This window comes from Cnephaeus nilssonii, assembly GCF_951640355.1.
Source record: "Cnephaeus nilssonii genome assembly, chromosome: 14".
In the NCBI taxonomy this organism is placed as follows: domain Eukaryota; kingdom Metazoa; phylum Chordata; class Mammalia; order Chiroptera; family Vespertilionidae; genus Cnephaeus; species Cnephaeus nilssonii.
The window spans coordinates 43237450-43258619 of NC_137085.1; the positions used below are offsets into that span (position 1 = coordinate 43237450).

At 38.8% G+C, this 21170-nt stretch overlaps 1 protein-coding gene across 2 annotated transcripts in view; it reads right to left on the minus strand.

Annotated features, from left to right (window-relative positions):
* The window catches only part of MAMDC2 (MAM domain containing 2), a 130706-nt gene that overhangs the window by 2192 nt on the left and 107344 nt on the right, over positions 1-21170 (minus strand). The window contains exons 10-12 of one of the 2 annotated variants that reach the window (XR_013814506.1): positions 14571-14664; positions 12424-12572; positions 4132-4391 (exon numbers count right to left, since the gene is read on the minus strand). Coding sequence is in view for 1 of the 2 variants with exons in the window: in XM_079790313.1 (XP_079646439.1) it covers positions 4132-4391; positions 12420-12572; positions 14571-14664 (507 nt within the window). In the remaining variant the exon portion in view is untranslated. Of the gene's footprint in view, positions 1-4131; positions 4392-12419; positions 12573-14570; positions 14665-21170 lie in introns of both variants that reach the window. The other variant, XM_079790313.1, reaches the window with a different exon arrangement.

Below are 21170 nucleotides of genomic sequence, written 5' to 3' on the forward strand. Positions count from 1 at the left end.
TTATAAAAAAGGCAATGTTTCACTTATCGTGTTACAGACCATGACATCCAAGAAAGCCCAGAATGAAGAGGAAGCCAGTTTTATGACTTTAGATCCTGAGAAGAAAATAACTAATCCAATATTCAGGTTCTAGGGTAAATCAATTACATTATAATCTCTAAGGCAGCCCAACTATGGTTAATAAACCACTGAGTACTCAAGGGAGGCTATGGGTAATAAAAAGTATCCAGAAGACACAGTTTCTCTATTCATTTAATGAGCAAATGACTCCCCAGTGGACTAGTTTATGATTCAAAGTAAATCAAAGCATATAAAGTGGATAATTAATAAACATATGAAATGATCTTGAAATTAATGACTCAAAGAAGCTTTAATAACAAAAAATGTGGCAAAATAACATTAATAGAAATTCTAAGGATACAACCCTAAATAAAGATCCAAATCATTGTCAAGAAGAGTTTTAAAAAATGTCCTAACAAATCTATATAGGAGGGTATATGAGTGTAGTTAATAAGCATTTTGGTTTCCTGAAAAACAATAAAACCTGGTTTTTGACCACCAAGTCTACAATATAAAACACAATAGACAAATTGCTTGATGGAATTATATTCTTAACAGTCTGTGGTTGGGCTAAAACACTTAATTTTATAAAACTTCTTTGAATTTCCTTAATACTTGAGTAATAACTATTTTTAAAATATATATTTTATTGATTTTTTTTTACAGAGAGGAAGGGAGAGGGATAGAGAGTTAGAAACATCAATGAGAGAGAAACATCGATCAGCTGCCTCCTGCACACCCCCAACTGGGGATGTGCCCACAACCAAGGTACATGCCCTTTACCAGAATCGAACCTGGGACTGTTCAGTCTGCAGGCCGACGCTCTATCCACTGAGCCAAACCGGTTAGGGCAGAGTAATAACTATTTTATAGCATTATGATTTCCCCCTTGTATTATGGATATACATCCTATCAGTAAATAATTGTGGTTATTTAAGAATAAGATAAAAATATTACTTTTTTCTTTTAATTTAAGTATTATTTTTTGAGATGGCTACTAAGTCATGAGGACATAAATACTTATTAAGTTGTTTGAATCCAATTACTTAATAAATGGAACTGTTAGGTCTTTCTTTTGGTCGAGAGACACCAGAAAACAATGAACTGAGACAAAGGGTACCATGAACAAGAAAATTTGGGCGCCTGGGCTTAGCTGAGTACCCTGGCACATAATGATTCCTAGTAAATGTTAGGCTAATAAACATGAATGATGTACATATTTCAGTGAGCTGAGAATCTGTTGAATACTTTCTTTCACTTGCAGCAAAATATAAGAAACCAGAGAGGAAAACACCCGAGAGCAGCTGAGGAAGGAAGGGTAAGCCAAAAACCCAAAGGAAGTAAAATCATTTTGTGTTTTTGATCAATAGCCAAGTCAGATTCTGCTTAGCACTTTAATAAATCCCTTAGGAAGGAGTATGTTTAAAATGTTGCTACTTGATAACATTTCCTCTATAGGATAACCTGATGATTGGAATGTCATCAGAGGACACCCATATGTTTTCCCTATAGGATGAGTCTCAAGTCACAGCAGTACTACAGCATTCTAAAAATCATCCCCACCTGCCTACCCTTACTGATGATGTACGCATTTACCAGGTCAGCAAGTGGTCAATAAGTATTTGTTAAAATGAGCGAGTTTGGCCTTGTCCTACAGGAGCTCGGTCTGGCTGCCTGATGTAGCTATTGAGAATACCAGGTCTGTCATGGTGATATAAATTAGAGATCAGAGAGGTTTAGAGGGCATGTTATTTCTAGAAACAATAATTCATCTTTTACTATTTTGGTACTTTAAAGTTTGTAAAACCCTTTCACATACATAATCTTATCGGACCCTCACTCTGACTCGGGTGGTATCATCCTGGCAGGAATCATTGCCCCATTTTGAAAATATATAAGCTACCCCAGAGGGGATGAGATTTCTCCAAGGTCGCCCAGTGCTGGTGACATCCAGGGGAATGAGAGTAATCTGGAACTTCTATGGTGGGAGTGAGTGTAGAACAGTGGTATAGAGATACAAACTTTGGAACCAGTCAGATCTGGGATCAAATTCTCCCCCTGCCACTTACCAGCCGGACACCCGGTTTCCTCATCTGTAAGAAAGAGCTCTAAGATCAATGGGAAGAACTTACGTATGACTCTGAGCGCTGTAAGTGCCTGGCACATAGAAGATGGCCATTCTACTTGCACATGGGCGTGTGTCTGTGTTATTAGACACTAGGATGTTTTGAGGAAATTGGTTCAGTCTCCACACAGTCGTTTGGGAAACCTGAGGGAATCACTAAATCCAGAAGAAAGCCCCTCAGGCAGACTCATATCTGTTTCATCCTAAGCCAAAGAGAATGGACTCTTCTAGATTGTGAGCTATAAATCTCTCAGGCCTTTGAACTTGAGCACCCCGAGGTGCCAGCCCAGATGCCTCACTACTCTGTGCTCAAAAAACATTTCAGAGAACCAGCCACCCAGCAAGTCTCATAGATGCAAGGCCCTGTACCCGACCCCCTGGGCGTAGATGCTGAGAAGTCACCCATTCCCCAGAACTCAACTCAGATTCCCTTACTCTTGTGCATCAGCATCATTTGGGGGTTTTAAAAAACATCAACACTCAGGCTCCACCCGAGAGACAGAGATTCTCCATCGTTAGCATAAATCAGAGTCACCCGGAGGGCTTGTTAAAACACACATTTCTGGGCCCCACCCCCAGAGTTTCTGTCTGAGTGGAGCCTGAGAATGTGCATTTCAGGTGAGTTTCATTTTTAGGTGAATTTGCACTTCAGGTGTTGCTGCTGGTCTCAGGACCACACTTTGAAAACATCAGAACAGGGTTTGGTGCCCTAAAAGCCTAACAAAATCAATCCATCACCTCTGAATGGTGATCGATTATACTAGCAAGTTCCTGAGTGATCCACTTTCCTTCTGTAAACACACATTAAGTCACTATCAAAATAATCCTTGGGGCCATCTGCTATTCTTTACTAAATTTCTAGGCAGTTTTATCCATGCTGAGGTAATGGCCACCCCTGGATAATGGCACATCTTCCCTCTGTCATTTGCCTTTAGCAATGCTGCACCCGAGATGGCACTGCCACCTGGCCACCTGAGCTTCTGCAATTCCTCCCCATTTAGATCTGTAGAAAAGTTATTGTGGTTGTAGGTGATATAAAATGAAGTCCTTGCGTTTGATACCTTTTCCCAGGAAGACTTAGGCTTAGACCAAGCTGCCTGTGGTTACCGTTGAGAGGCACTGGTCCAGGAGGGCTATCAGCCAGAAGCAAGGATGAGGAGGAAGCAAGGGCTTTCAGTTGAAGGTCACACCTGAGAACCGCTCAGAGCAAGTTCAGGAGCAGCCAGGGGTCTGAAGGTCATCTCCCCAGAGCTTTCTGAAGCTTTGGCGCATGGGGGCAGGTGAAGTCAGTGGTGTCAGGAGGCCCCTGCTGATCTAGACTAGACTGGCTGCTCATCCTCATCGATTGGAACGTAAAAGGCTCATTCCCGTCACTGCTCAGATTCCCGTACCATCGGGATCCTCAGGACGAAGGTCTTCTGCAGTACACGAGGAGATTCAGGGAGAGACCCAGGACTTAGCATCAAAGCTCGTGGTTTCTTCTGCACCCAGGTGGACAGACACTTAAAAATCTACTCTGGACCATGTACTCTGGTAAATGTAGGCTTACAACACAGCCCTTGTATGTGGGTAAAGAGGCGTGAATGATGCAGCTGCAACAGCTAATGAGATAATGGCATGTTTAGAAGAAAGGGAAACTCTGTTTTATAGATTCGCAGGACTCATAGAATGTACTCGACGCTCATAATATACCAAGACAAAAATAGATAAACTGTCATTGTTGAGCTGCAAAAATCACTTCAGGCACAAATACCCAAAGCCTAATTTTCCATTCACTGCTTAGATTTAATCAATATAGACTAACTATGTTTACTCTTAAACAAGCACTGCCTTTATCTATGACCCTGAAAGAGAACAAAACATTCTCTCTGGTAGCAAGAAATAGAAAGAACATCAGACGCTTACAGGAATGTTTTCCATTACTGGAGTCTTATCTCTTGGCTTACCTGGTGCTGCCTCTCACAGCTGTATTCAATCAGCGCTCGGAGCCAGGAAATGCTCTGTTCGCCTCTTCTTCTCCATAAGAGGGACTCTTCACTGTCACCTTCTTTTTTCAAATAAACACTGAGCAGGCCGGTCCCTGCTCCATACATGTGGTAGAAAAAGGCCAAGCAGTGTTTTCCAGTGACTCCTCGCAGAGGCCCGGATGAGAGGTGTGCCTTTTGTCCATACACCATATGGGAGGCCTCGATGTACATGTAGTAGCCTTGAGAGCAATGCAAAAGCAGGTATTGTTAAAAAGGACACAGATTATATTCTCTTTCTCTTTTGAGTAGTGTTCCTGGAAACAAATTAGAGTAAATGAATGGCTTGACTATAGTACTGATAAAGGATATCATCATTTTGGAGAATATGTATAATCCAAGGAGAATAAATATGCTACAAAATTTAGACCATTGAAATAATTTTTTTCCATTTAATAATTTATACTTCAGTATCATATATGGGAGTTAGTTAATATACTAGTATTATACCACTGATATGGTGATTAACATATCAGAATTTGGTCTACTAAATTCACGGACAACATTGTGGAGCTCCTAGGCATTGGTTTAGGGGAGAGAGCACAGATTTTGCAGTCAGGTAGATCTGGGTTCAAGTCTTCACTCTCATATTATCTCTGCGATCCTGGTCTAATGAATTATGCTCTCTGAACCTATATTCATCATTTCCACAAACACAGATCTGAGCAATCCTATAGGCTATTAAAAGGGTGGGAGGCCTGCCCAATTCGGTCTTATAGATTGTATGCACCGTGCAACACTTTCCCCCAGTACAGTTATCACATGGCACACTGGACCAGTAGAGCCCTGGGATGTGGCCTTCATTGTCACCAGTCATTCCCATGATCTGATTTAAAATATTAGGAAAGCCGAAACCGGTTTGGCTCAGTGGATAGAGCGTCGGCCTGCGGACTCAAGGGTCCCAGGTTCGATTCCGGTCAAGGGCATGTACCTTGGTTGCGGGCACATCCCCAGTAGGGGGTGTGCAAGAGGCAGCTGATTGATGTTTCTCTCTCATCGATGTTTCTAACTCTCTATCCCTCTCTCTTCCTCTCTGTAAAAAATCAATAAAATATATTTAAATAAATAAATAAAATAAAATATTAGGAAAAATACTGTCCACGTTTCTGGAGTGCTCACCGGTCACATCCTCATTACTAAAACCAATGGTCAATTTGCGGTCCTTGCCATTCTTATGCCACCAGTAACACTGGACAAAGTAGGTCACGTCCGCCTCCTAGAAGTACTTTCTGACTTGGCTTGCAGGACACTGTACTCTCCTGGTTTTTCTCCCATTTCACTGGTCACTCCTTTGCTAGTTAACCTTTCCTCTCTGACCTGTGACCTGGGGGTGCTCTAAGGCCCCGTTCTTGAACTTCTCTATTCTCATTCATTGATTGCATCTGGTTTCATGGCTTTAAATGTTATATATGTTGTCATTTCTCAAATTTAAATTTCCAAATTCTTTGCTGAAATCCAGACTTGTTTACTCAAACGGCCTGATGGATATCTTCATGTATTATTGTCAAATAGACATCTCAGCTGAAACATGTTCAAAACTAAACTCCTAACAGCTTTACCTTAAAACCCACTCCAGCCTTTCTAGTTGGCCAGGCCCAAACCTAGGCCTCCTCTCACTCCAGGCTGTCAGAGTTCCTGTTGGCTCTACCTTCAAAATATGCCTAGAATCCAGTCATTGCACTTCAGCAAGGAAAGACACTGTTATTGTTCTTTTCTTTTTTTAAAAAATATATTTTATTGATTTTTTTACAGACAGGAAGGGAGAGGGAGAGAGAGTTAGAAACATCGATGAGAGAGAAACATCAATCAGCTGCCTCCTGCACACCCCCTAATGGGGATGTGCCTACAACCAAGGTACATGCCCTTGACTGGAATCGAACCTGGGACCCTTGAGTCCACAGGCCGACGCTCTATCCACAGAGCCAAACCAGTTAGGGCTATTGTTCTTTTCTTTATGACTTCCTCACAAAAGCTAGGCTAGATGTAAACAAGTACATATATACATTATCCTAATAGAGGGGTACATTTAATTTAATTCCATGGAAAATAAGACCAAAGCATGAAATGACCATGGTTTATCATCTAGCTATGTTGAAGATATCCCATTCTATTCTTTTCCCCCCTTTCTATTCTATACATAAGTTAGTGACACATGGATCGAGATCCTATCTTAATGAATGTTTAACCTAAAAAACATTTTCTCCAAAAAGTAATTTTTAAGGAAATAATGTCTGGCTTTAGGAATCCTAAGTAAAGAATTTTGGCTAAAGATGAAACACTCAATGAGGGTGGGGAGGGGAAGGACCCTTTGAAAGATGCTATCACTGGGAAAATGGAAAGTAGGGACTACTGGGGCCTGAAACAAAGTTGTTTTTGTTTTGTTTTCCACAATGCAAAGAAAGCAATGGATCTATCAGGAGGAGAGATGACCCAAGAAGTATCTTTTGTCTCGTGATAACAATACGAGTCCCAGCCACAATTGGTCTGAGGTCTTGGAGGAGGGAGGAGAAGCCCTAATCACCTCTAGGATTATCCAATGGAATTCTTTCTTTCATGAGTACAGTGCACTGACCACTTAGTCCCAAATGCATGAAGCATTACTTCACCTCTGGGTCTCAGGTATGTGGCTGAAGCCACAACCTAAGGTTTCCAGTTCCAGAGATCTCTGTGTTTAGGACCATGAAACATGAAAGGAATTTCCTAAGCTGTTTGATCTGTGTTAATTGTGCTGCTTTTGGGGGAGGGGGACCACGCAGGGGAAAGTAAGTACAATTGCCTTTCCCGGGCATTGACACCAGCCTGCTTTTCTTGAGTAACAGTGGTCTTTCCAAAAACCCTTCAGGGATATAATTTCTATTTTAAGCCCATATGCATATTCCGTAAGGCAATACTGATTTAGACCATTCTGGACCAACATCTATTCCTACAAATAACTGTAACCTATTTGTCAGCTGACCAGAATTTGCCCCTCTGATACACAAACCAATTATTTCTCTGAGTCCGAATCTGTTTTTCTTTTTGACTTGCATGTGACACTTCCTTTCCCCAGGAAAGATCAGAGCTTCCTGGAGAGCCAGTCTGCCTCACATGTGCTCGGAAGGCAGAGAAAAGCGCCGTGTGTTGACAAGCTTTGCCACATTACTACTCCAAATGCTGCCCGTCTCAGCAAACAAAAGCTCTGGGTGGAAGCCAGAGAGCCCCAGCGTGCAAACCTCAGACCAGCTCACGTGTTCCTGCACGTGAGGGACTCCAGTCTGTGGAAGGGATTATTAACTGGAGAAAACAAATCACTTTCTTTCCGTGGGTCATTGTTTAACATCCAGGAAGGGTTCCAATGGGTTGATTGGGAGATCAGGGTCCCATATGTTCTTTGCCCAGCAATTGTGATGTGGAGACACACACCACATTCATAATCCGGAACAGCCACGCAGCTGTTCCTCCAGCCTTGCAGCCCCTGCTCCAGGGCTGGGAGGGAGCCTGGCGGCCTGTGCGAGGCCCTGTGGAATGAACAGCTAGCTGCACTCATCGAGCTGGAAGAGGATTCTAAACAACCCGGGAAAAGAAACATCTTTGGGAAGAACAACAGCTAGATGTGTCTCTAAAATTGCTTTTTATCATCCCATTTATTTATTTTAAATATTTTTATTGATTTTGAGAGGAAGGAAGAGGGAGAGAGAGAAGCATCAATGATGACATAGAATCACTAATTGGCTGCCTCCTGCATGCCCCACACTGAAGATGGGGCCTGAAACCCAGGCATATGCCCTGACCCCTGACCGGGAATCAAACCGTGACCTTCTGGTTCATAGGTCGACGCTCAACCTCTGAGCCACACCGGCTGGGCTTATCAGACCTTTTAAATGACTTTTAAAGCTTATCATAAATGAGAAGTTATTGTTTAAGGGGAGAAGTTTCAGTTTGGAAAAATGAAAAAGTCTGAAGGTGTAGTATAGTGGTGATGCTTGTACAACTATGTGCATGGATTTAATGCTACTGAACTATTATACACTTAAAGATAATTAAAATGGTAAGTTTTATATTATGCATATTTTATTATAATTTTTTAAAAAGCTTGTCATAGAAGCCTTCTCTGTGTAAGTAGGATATGACATGATCAGAAACTAGTGAGATAAGTCACTGAAAGATTGAAGGACTTGGAGATTTTGATCATCTGGAACTGATCAGATGTTTACAGAATAATTGGGTAGCATCATTACAAGTTTACCAAAATTCTTAAAGAACAAGGACTTGAATTACACTGCTAAAATTTCTGCTATATAACATGGTAAATATAATATAGTTCTGGTTTTCTTTTGTTCGACAGCACAATTTTATAAGTAAATGTCATTTGCACTTAATGCAACCTTGTTATTTCTATCACACAAGAAGGGAGTGTCCATAGAAATGACTTCTACCTTAGCAGCTTGTTGGAAGAGAATTTAATCGCCAGAAATACAGGAGATGTAGTAAAGCACTAAACAGTGCCAGAAAAGAAATGGATGGTGTCTTTTTCTCAGGAAATTGTGAAGCAAATGATGAATAGCTGTTTTTCTAGGATGTAGTTGAGGGGAGGAGAAAGGGAGGACTCCACTTTTAATCTATTTACTGGTGAACTCAGTGAGCTAGGAAATGTTACATAGAAGTTATTTTCTTACTAACCTGCATAGTTATCTGTTGATTTATGTATTATATTATCTCTTGGTCAGACAATTTCTGTAAATTCCAGGACAACTAAAGCAATTGTTTAAAAAAAATTCTGACAGCATGCCATCAAATAAATGTTAATAAAATTGCAATAGCCAATAAAAACCTGGGAAATTTGTTAAGACTGGTCTTTATGTCTTATAAAGAAACAGCAACTGTTTCAGAAAACTTGCTGATTCTGCCAGGAGAGAGCCACTCAAGTAGATGGTGGCAGGAAATGGAGAGACAAATCTCGCAGAGTCCATCCCATCTTGATGCAAGTCAAGATCCATCTTTCACAAATGCCTTTATTATTTTATTAAAGAAGGAGCCAAATGATGGGGCTAGAATTTTTCTTTTATTTGGTCTTTGTCATTCTACTACAATGACTTGTCCTACGCGATGACTTACTTAAGCATTGGAAATGTTTCCCAAAGTTTAGTCATACAAATACCATCTTCAAGATATTGTTTTTGGCTGTCCTCATACTACCTACACTATTATTCATCTCATCATTTTCTTTAAATAGACTTCATTTTTATTACTTAAATACATTTATTCAAATAGGAAACTTAGTAGCATGAAAACAGAAAATAAGTTATAAATCCTATATAATAAAAGGATAATATGCAAATCGACTGAACTGCAGAACAACCCGTCACTATGACACGCACTGACCACCAGAGATGATGCTCACTGAACACCAGAGGGCAGATGCTCAATGCAGGAGCTGCCCCCTGGTGGTTGGTGCACTCCTGCAGGAGGAGTACCGCTCAGCCAGAAGCTCTGAGCTGAGCTCATGACTGGCAAGTGCAGCCACAGTGGCAGGAGCCTCCCCTGCCTCCACGGCAGCACTAAGGAAGTCCGACTGCTGGCTTAGCCCGCTCCTCGCATCAGACATCCCCCAAGGGATCCTGGACTGTGAGAGGGCGCAGGCAGGGCTGAGGGACCCCCCCCCCCCCAGTGCATGAATTTCATGCACCAGGCCTCTAGTCATGAAATAATGGTTTTGATGTATTGATTATATATTTTTTTTTAAAAAATTATTGATTGATTGACTTTGAGAGGGAGAGAGAGAGAGATAGGGAGAGGTAGAAATTTGTTGTTCTACTTATTTTTGCATACATTAGTTGATTCTTTTTTGTGCCCTGACTAGGGATCGAACCCATAACCTTGGCATGTCGATACAACCCTCTAACTAACTAAGCTACCCAGCCAGGCCTTCTGTATATTTTTCTTTTACATGGATATTACTATCAATTAAAAATAATGTTTATTCACCTACCACTTGAGTTACCCAGTGGTAGTTTGGAACACATTAGTTTAAGGTCTACCAAACTATGAAGCCATCTTACTTGTAGTCATAGGCTGTGGTTTTCTATTTATAAAAGCACAAATGACACAGAACAATGAGTCCAAGAAAGTATCCCAGAGATGAACATGCTAGTTTATAAAAGACTTCCAATTATAAAAATAGTAATACCATTCATTTCAATGGAGCTTTTATAGTATCAAGCCTTTTCACAAATATAATCTCAGTTAATCATCAGAGCAACCCTAAGAGATTAGCAGGACATCCATTGTACTCTTTATTTTACATATGAGGAAACCAAAGCTCAGAAAAGGTATGTGAACAAACCCAGGTTGTGCAGGCAGCGAGGGGCAGAGCCAGCTCCCTCTTCATCCATGGTCTTTACACTAGACGACACCAGGCTACGCCTTAGATTTGGAAAGCTGTATTGCATCTCCAGTTAGTAAGTAGGAAACTATAGTTCCCCTGGAGTTGCTACACGTGAGCTTCGGTTGATTTTGGTAGACACACAGTAAACTGTCATATCTAAATGGTGGCTTTTCTGAGTTTCTCCTTTTATTTAAAGGGCCCATATTTACTGACCATCTAATGCACTTGTCTATAAAACAGCTTTGAATGCCTCTCCTCTTTTTATTTTCTTCTTGTGTATGTTTTCCAAGTATAAATTGATAGGCTTTAGGGATGGGGAGTGAAAAGGTAAAATGCATTCTACAATTATAGGTAATAGTCAAGTTAGAATTCTATTCTCAGATGTAGAGAAAAAAATAAAGACATTCCCAGACCAAAAAAAAAAAAAAAACCACAAAAAACTGAGAGAATTCATCATTAGCAGATTTGCACCAACCCCCCCTCCCTGCCCCCGCCCAGAATCAACACTAAAACAAAAACTAGATGCAGAAGAAAATTCTTTTGGCAGAAGAAAAACATTTTCTACAAAATAAAGTAACTCAAGAGAGAAACATGGAAATGCAGAAAGGAATAAAGACTAATGTAATGGGGGAAATATGTGAATAAATATAAAAGAATACCAACCCAATAATATTTTCTGGGATTTAAAATATATAGAAATAAAATACAAGACAAATAGTATAGAAACCATTAAAAGAATAAGACTAGTAAAATAGTGTATAAACAGGCAAATAGAGGAGAGATTAGAATACTAAGAAAGTAAATATAAATCCAAATGTTTCATTAATTACATTAAATGTTTATGATCCAAATACTGCAATTAAAATACAAGATTGTGGGACTGGATACAGTATAAAACTTAACTATTGCCACATACAAGAGCCATACTAAAATAAGTTTACAGAACATTTGAAAGTTAAAGGATAGAGAAAGAAACATAAACACTTAGTAACATAGAGCTGGTGAAGCAATGCTAATATCAGGCAATGTAGACTTTAAAATAAGAAGCATGACAGAGATAAGGGGACATTTCATAATAATAAAATGGCTTATTCACTAGAATGTATAAGGATTATAAACTTGCATGTGCCTAAAACATAGGTCCAAAAGTATAGGCATGCATGAATTCATGGAACTAAAAGGAGAAACAAATGTATCCACAGTCATCATGGGAAACTAATATACCTCTGAACTGAACAAGATAAAAAAAAAAATCAGTAAAAATTAGGAGCTAGATTCAATCAACATGTATATAGACCATTCCATCCAACAACAACAAAGTATACATGATTTTCTAATATACATGAAACATTTACCTAAATTGACTATACGGTGGGTAACAAAGTACCTCAACAAACTGCAAAGGATTGAAATCGTGAAGGGAAGATGGGCTTTCCATCTTTGTTTCAGCTGCTAGAAAGGGTGGAGTCGAACACGCAAGTCTCCTCTCCCCCATCTGCCAGTACATTTTCTAACCAACTTCAGTCCTGGCTCCAGCTGAGATCGCCATTTTTTTAAGAAAACGTTTGTCATTCCCCCTTTAAACCTACCTCTGATCAAATTACCTCCATGTGCGTACCTTTGTAAGCCCATTTATCTCCTCTTTGCAGCAGGATACATAAGCCACGTAATAAATGGAAAGAGCAATTTTAAATGCACATGCTGAATGATCTATCCCATGTGCGTTGAATGACGTTTGTAGTGCATTCTAAACACAAGACGTAAATTTGCACATCAAAACGCAGTGACTACCCGAGAACGCTATTCTAGGTTTCCTCAGGAAACAGCACCCTGTGGCGTAACTCACCTACCCCAGTAGTGTGATCTCCCTTTGGGCCTGTGTAGGAGGTGGGAGTTTCTCCCCGCCTCCTGTGCCAGCTGCTCCGGTTTCTCCTCTCCTGAGTAAATGCACATTCGTCTTGTTCGAAGGTACATTCTCCAGGCGGAGGGGGAAGCTTCTCTGCAAGAAAACAGCAGGAGGCACTTTCAGTGAATACGTAGGCCCTGGCTCTCCCACAGGCTAGCCCACTCTGCGTGTCTGAGTGTCGCCTGGCCATATGCCTTGCTGATGAAGAGGGAGTCCCTTCACCCCAAACTGGCAGCCCACCACCTGTTGCCTCCAGTTAGAGCCTGAACTCCACCGTGGGCCCTGCCATCAGAGGCAGCGAACAATAGAGATCCCTATTCAAAACGATGGGGCTACTTTGAGAAGGAAACTTTTTCTGGATTGTGAATTTATTCATGTGAATAAGTTTACAAAGCTCTGAACATTGGAGGTATGTTGCCTTTATGGAAATGTGGAAAATAATAAAATGCATAATGCAGGAGCTATCTTCAAAATCCAGGATGAGTGAAGGGAGTCCTCGGAACAGTTCTGAGTTGCTTTGGAGGAGGGGAAGAATGCAAGAGAACTAAATGTGCTTCTAGACTCTGAAATCTAGGCATCGCTTAATTTGTGTGGAACAGATGATTCCAGTTTTTGTGTGCATCGCCATTGATACCCGTAATGTGGGGATGTTAATTATCCACCTCATGGGTTATGAGGATTAAATGAGATGATGTATGTAAAGTTTTTAGAATATGGGGTTCTCAATACATATTAGCTAAATGAATATTAAAATTTGGTGATTTGCTACTTGAAGCCTTATTTTCTATTTCTAAAAACAAATTTTATGTCTTTAGATGCCATCTTCAATAATTTTATTAATTATCATTATTAGAATGGTGCCACCTCTCAACTTACTGGGGACTTCTATATTCAGATTCTTAGCACATTTCTCTAGTAAATAGGCTGTATTTCATATCTCTCGCATGATAACTATTTTACTTTATTTTATTTTGCATATGGTAGAAGCTAATGAAGCCTCATTTCCTTCTCTGCAGCATGCGTGTGGAGATTTTTATCTTGTTCTTCTTTGTCTTGTCTTTGCAATGCCCTGCCAAGTCAAGGGACTAAAAACAAATAGTCTTTTAATTAAATAAACATGGAGATTATTCTACAGTGCCAGATTGCTACCATGTTTTGCCTGTTTGTTAAAGAAATGGATACCCCATGATTTAGGATGCAGTGGTAATTAGTAGATACAGACCAGTGATCTGGGTTGAAGCATCCATCCCTTTTCTCATTACACATAATGCTCAACGCATAGCCGCCATCTTTATTTTGTCACTATCGTCAAGGCTTGGCCCATTGTTCTGCTGTCATTGAATTCACTTTGAAAATATTTATGACATTATCACTTTAAAATTACAGAGTGGAACAAAGGTAGGTTTACAGCTGTGAGTATATGAAACACAGAGTTTATTCTTGTATTCTTGTTTATTATTTATTGTATTATTCTCCATACAAACAACTGTACCCACTTTCCCCCAACCTTGTATATGTTTAGTATCCTATCTGTAAATAGGATAGGATACACTACGGTGGCGTGAGTAATGGCGAACCATTTATATATGACATTGGAATTACTTCTATTATTTTTTTAAAGTAGAGTGAAGCTCATAATGTTATATTGTGTATAATGCTAAATTATTTGTGTTCTTAAAAAATTTAGTTCTTAAAAAATTTCATCCATATTGCTTGAAAATCTGCATTCCTGTAAGGCAATGATAATACAAATATCAATATTAACTATAACAGGAGGTATTTGTTTTTAAAGCACCGCTTTGTGCCAGGTCCTATGTTAGAGAATTTTGAGGCATTATCCCCAATATTCAGGTAAGTATTACTACCTCTCTTACAGATGAGGATATGGGGGACAAAGTTATTGGACAAAGTCTCACATTGCATTTGAGTCTTCATTTCTAAATCCCACCTCTCTGTAGAAAGGCACTTCTGGAAAGCAAAGCAAAGGATGGACTAGCACAGATTAAATGTATGTTGTATGTTCTTAGAGAAATAAGGAATGTCTCGTATAGGCCAGGGAGACAAAGAGAGCTGAAGAGATGGCCGTCTTACCTGGAGACCGGCAGCTTCCCAATTCTATTGTAATGTCATCCAGGGCTACAAGTCCACAGTCCCAAAAACTTTTGCATAGGCTCATGAAAACCACCTGCAATTTATAAAAATAAGTCTATGAATTCTGTTAACTAAAAACGAGAAACTCTTAGCACAGCAGGTGCACAAAAAACAAACAGCAGACACCTCTTCACTGTACATATGAACAACAGACCACAGTGGTATGAGTAATGGCGAACCATTTATGTAGGACATTGGAATTACTTCTATTATTTTTTTAAAGCAGACTGAAGCTCATAATGTTATATTGTGTATAATGCTAAATTAGTTTGTGTTCTTAAAGAATTGATGGGGGAAAGTAAGAGATTAACTGTGAGGCAAAGGAAAAACCATCAAGTTTTAAATACTTTCCTCAGATAACCCGCAAAGTGCATGCAGAGTTGATGGTATTCCAAGAATTTTTACAAACATTTCCAGTACAAACACTATTGATTTTTGGGAAATGACTTTCTGGCACTGTGCTTCATTCATATTGTGAACAAAGTCCCAGTGATTTATAATCTGGGGTCTTATGTTCCATTCCCGCACTGCCCCCAAAAAAGATCTATGTCCCTGGGATGTTTCACTAATAAAAGCCCTAAATGCAGTTATTTTATCAGACCAAACATTTTTTACTGTTGCATGTGAAGGAAAAAAAATCTATACCATAAATTATTAAATTCATTCTGAGAGAGAGAGAGAGAGAGAGAGAGAGAGAGAGAGAGAGAGAGAAATATCTTAGATTTGTTTCCATTAGGCCAATTTTAAAGTCTACTTTTCATATATAGGATGAGCAAAGAGCACTTTTCAAGTCATTTAGATTTCCACTGTACTGTATTTCATGGTTTACAAAGCTGCTTCGCATGTATAATCTGATGTTTAATTAGCACAAGTTCATTCAATCCACATTCAGTCTCTCAAATACAAATCTTAACTCAAAGACAAAGGGAGATATAACAGAAGCTGAAACCAAAATCATAAATAATGAGAACATTTGGTTTTTTGGCTTATAATATTCAGTGTGTTATATATTAAATTCATCTGTGTTATCAGTAGGATCCCTTTGTTGTTTGATGATCATTGCCATCAGAATATATAATTTATTTAAAAAGAAATTTTTTAAAAGCCATATGACAATTTTCCAGTATGCAAAATATAATGTCTTCAGCCAAGATCTTCAGCATAATTACTAATTGTAAGATGTGTGCAAGTTTACTTGGATTATATTTATATTGCTTTAAATGATAAAAAAATTAGTTTGGAGATGGTACACTATAACTACGTAAATTTACAGGGAACAACATAAAAACAAATTTTTAACCTTGTTAATTTTCTCATCTTTAGAGATTCTATAGAGTCTGCAAATTATCTGAACATGTGAAATATTTTATTTGCAGGATTTATGCCTGGAAACTTATTAGCAAAGCAAAGATCTGTGCCATCAACCCTGAGTATAGTTATATTGTATTAGGAGTTTTTTTGTTATATGGGAAGGAATACTAATCGTCTCACAATTTATTCAATTACTATGCTGCAGAGAGAAAAGTCTTGGCTTTCTACCCTTGTAGAAGCTTTACAAGAATAGTGAAATTTCACAAGAATAGTGAAAAGTACTTTTGTAAATTGAATCTGTGGGAGGGAAATGATTCATCATTACCTGCCTAAGAGTCAAACATTTAGCATGTAAATGCATTCTAAAATGAAGAAATATTAGCATGCTTTCATATGTTTACTACAGCTTTATTTTATAGTGACCATAAAACCAAAAAAAAATGAAACAATCCAAACATTTTAAAAATAGAGGAAATAAAATGTGCTCCACAATCTAAGAAACAAGTAGTTGTTAGCTTTGATAGTTTGTAAATATTATTTAGTAATACAAAAATATATCCCTTTCATAATGTTAAGTAGAAAAAGCTGGTTACAGGAAATAAAGACAAAATAGCTAGCTCATATAAAAATACATAGAAAAAAACCTTGAAAACTGACCAAATTCATAACAATTATCTTAGGCTCATGAATTTAGGAGGAGTAAACAGAATTCCCCCTTATTTTCTAAACATTCTATAATTTTTTATATATATAGAAAAAGGAATCGGGATATCTGTAATTAAGATGTGGAAAAATGAGTCTGTGTGTCCTAGATTGGCATTGTTTATTCTGATAATGGCTAGGACTAAGTAAAATTAAAAATGCATTTCTTCAGTCACATGTCAAGTGCTTAATAGCCACATAGCACTAGTGGCCAACTGAACTGGACACAGCAGATACATAACATGTCCTCACTGCAGAACGTCCCATTGGCGAGAACTGCCTGGCTCCTTTTGGGCATTCCAAGCAATCTGTGATCTGCCACAGTGGGTTAAGTGAAATGCTAAAGATGTTCTGGAACTGTACTGGGTTGTTCTTAGAACTCTTTCCGCACAGAGATTACTAGCCATACCGCATGCTGTTCTGTCTGATAAAAGGCCCACAGTCAGCTAGCTAAGGATTAGACTCAAACTATGGTCTCAAACCCCAAATCTGTTTGGCAGTTGTCTATCAGCATCCCAACACACACAAAAGACACACGACAAGATCAGCTTATTTGGTTTAACACACTGGATTTTCCACCTGCTATTAATAATGCTGATAATGTCAGCTCCCATTCTTGAGCCACCATCTTACACTGTGAGGGCTTCTTGAGGTGGAGAGGTTATTTTAGGTAATTCGTGACACAGCAAGCAGATGGTGGGGTCTGGCTGCCACAGGACAAAGGGAAAGCCAAACATCCTGGTCTGTTCTTAAGAACTCTGTCTCTGGGTCCAGTTAAGAATGTGACAAGAATGGAATTGGCCCAAATTCTTGAGGAATCAACCCCTTTTTATTTTTAGATCTTTTTTAAAAAAAGAGTGTTTATTTCATTTGAGGCAGTATTTCAAAGCAAGTGGGATATTTCTAAAGACTAGGGGGAAAACCCTAGGCAACTTGCGTGTATATTAATATCTATTTGAGAGGAGAGAAGAAGAGGGATGAAGGAAAATGATATTTCGTAGATAGGTGTTTCTGATTTTATGCAAATCTCTTAAAAGTTAGAGGCACATTAGATTTGTGTAAATCACTTTGTTTTAGTGTACTAAAGGTTCCAGTTTTGGGCACTGGTGATACTTTAACATTTTTGTTTGATAGAGTATATTCATTGTTGAGGAATCTTACCTAGACTAACTTTGGAAACAAGCAATGAATGGAGAGCTACAGAAACATATCTGCAATTACTTTTAAATATAATCAAGTAAGGATCAACACTACTACTTACTTCTTAAGCAGACATTGTACATGCTCACTTACGTATAGTAAGGTGTTCTAATCTCAGCACTTTTGCAGGTTCAGATAACTCTTTGTTGTAGGGCATTCCCTTATGCATTGTAGAATGTTAAGCAGCACCCCTGGTCTCTGTTTGGTTATCACATTGGGTTTGCCCCCTGCTATTAATAATGTTGATAATGTCAGCTCCTTTTCTTGTGCTGCCATGTTACATTGTGAGGGCTACTTGAGGTGGAGAGGTTAATTTAGGGTAGTTTGTGACATAGTAAGCTGATACCAATATTGCTAGATGCCAGTATCACCCCCAAGTCATGGCAATCAAAAATGTCTCCAGACACTGGCAAATACCTTTGGGGCGGGGACAAAATCTCCTCTGGTCCAGGGTGGTAGACACTGCTGTAGGGATTATAAAAGCCCATTTACTAAATTCCTATTCTGTGTCCTCCCTGTGCTGGCACTTTGGGGTCTGTTACCTCATTATCTGATTCACTGTTATTTTCAACCTATTTCTTCTCCCAGGTCAGAACAGAACAGTTGTTTCTACTTTAAAAGTGGACTAGATTGAGTTGGTTTTCTCTCCTGCACATCACTGGGGAGTGGTTCGAATAAGGAATGAAATATCTCCAAGCCCTGGAAACAAAAGTCAAAGGAGTATAAAAGCAACGGAGATGTACTAACACTCGAACTGAATCATCATCCCTGAGATTAGCAGGGCTTTACTGCTCCAATTTCCTGTTCACAGAACTGCACATTGTCCAAGGGCAATGGAATCTCTTCTTTGTTTTCAACCTTCTCTCTTTTGAAAAAGAATGATCTACTCCCTCAAAACAACATAATCCTAAAAAGTAACTGAGCAAAGTCTTTAACTATTTCCTAAAGTTTTTTGAAGTGTGGGAGAAGCAGTGGGGTGGAGAGAGGGCCTGTATAGAAACCCAACCACAAGATTGTGTTAGTCAGAGGGGCTAGATTGCCCCTAGATCAGTAAAAGTCCATAAAAGTTCCTGGTTAAAGCACCTAGGAAAGAAAAAGTAGAGAAACAGATATGTCAGGAGCTTATTTTCCAAACCAAGTCAGATTGGATTTTTAAAAGTATTAGGGTTACTGATCTTAACTTTATGAAGTCTCATAGTTTAAGGACGACCCAACACAATGAATAGGATTTTGTTAAGGGAGGGAGAAAATCAAGCTTTGCTGGGAGATGTGGAATATACAACCGCAAACCTTTGTTGTACAGTTAAAAAGGACTGTCTGTATTAAAGAATTAAACACAGGCTATAGTAACTGGTTTTTCACTATATTCACCCCCACTGTCTTTATAGTAGTTTCCATGGTCGGCTGGATAGACATAGTTGGCCATGGCCAGGTTGTTGGGTTGGTCCACCATCTACTTTACCAACTGAATAGCCCCAGTTAGGCTTATAATTAGCATGTGAATGATAGCTTCCAGAAATGGCCTTCTATCTTCACATAGGAGCATTTCAATCCTATGCCAATACCATAAATTACCCATGTTCACAAAACAAACCTAGTTAGGCGTTTATTATACATGGTGGACCTCAACAATTTACCAGAGAGTTGATTCTGGGTTAAATTTAACTTTTTGTCTGATGAGGTTAAAATCCTTTGGAATCCCTTGCACAGATAAATTTGGATATGGCAACTACAGAGTAGATGGAATAATTATTCACAAAATGACTGTAATCTAGTCAGTGAAATCCCAGAGCTTTTCATAAAAGATGCTATTGACACAATTGTAGGATATGCTATATAATGAAATTGCATTCATTCAACTATTTGACAATAAGTTGTAATATAATTTTAAAAATACAAAAACACAAAGCAAAACAAAAATTCAAATGTTAAGACACTTGACTAATTTTCACAAATCCCCAAAGACAGGGTGAGTGTAGCTCTATCTAGAAAAATGAGTATGAAACGTTAGCATTTTTAGAATCACAGCCATGTTTTGGGAAATAGTTGCTAAATTGTAATAGCATGCCTCCTGCAGATACTATATTTAGTCTTCAGAACCCACAAAAGGCAGAATGACATGTGTTTTTAAATGTCTTTAGCTGACCAACACTTTTTTTTTCCTTACATGAGCCATCTGTTTTGTTTTTTCTTTTTTAAAGTCTCATCTGATTTAATTCAACTTTTGGCTTTGACAAGCAATAAAGGTTGAGCAGCTTCCCACTTCTCCCAGCATAAGTCTCTCTGCTCACAGGAGCCTTCTATTCTGGGGTGGAGGACATGCTGTGGTACACTTGCAGATTTGCAATAAAAGTTTTACTTGCTATTTTGCTGGTTAATATCCAGATTAAATTCTGGTTAATATCCAGATCTCTCAGCTCACCGATTTAAGAAATCTACATTATTTTTAAATATTTTGGTCACTGTAAAGGGAGGAGAGATTCCAGAAGAGACATCAGAATCAGTCATTATTTTAGAATGAGGAAAAGGCCCCTGTGACATAAGCTCAAGGTCACACAACAGCCAGCTACATCCCCAGGCATGAAATATACAGCATATTTCAACCTCTCCTCTCAGTCAGCAACCTCTCCTCTCTGTAGCAGGTGTTCCCTCACCTCAGTGATGTCCTTCTCTCCCTTAGCTGATGCTCCATACTGAAAATTTAAGTCCATACAAAAGCATCTCCTCAAATCCCCATATCCACACCTACAACCTTATCTATATTTGTACCCATTTTTACTTCCTTTTCTTTGTTTTGGGGGCAAGGTCTGTTTGATTGCCAAGTTCATGCTCTTCTCATTGTGGGACAAAGATACCTAATCCTACTCAATTAATATTGAGGATTCTAATGGAAAATATACATGAAAAGTCTCTGATAAATGAACATGAGACAAAAGTAAGATGGTATCATTTTTAGTGTTTTAGAGCCTAATTCCACACTCTAATAATGAGGACATTATTAAATCTAATTATTTCATAAACCTTACATCATCATTGAAGGAAATTAGATACAAATGCCTTCCATCTTTTTTTACATACTCTCTTCAGGGGGCATGGGGCCTGAACAAAACAATGTTGGGTGGACATACAATGTTTATCTCTGGCCCACCTCCCTTAGGGAAGACCCCTGGCCAAATACATTCCCGAGTAATGTAATGTAATGTAATGTAATGTAATGTAATGTAATGTATTGACCAATTTAATTGTCAAGTCCAAGGATGGACATCATAATACAGAACTATTGTTGTGGCTCACTTGGATGGAGATATAAAAAATATCAGTCCTCCC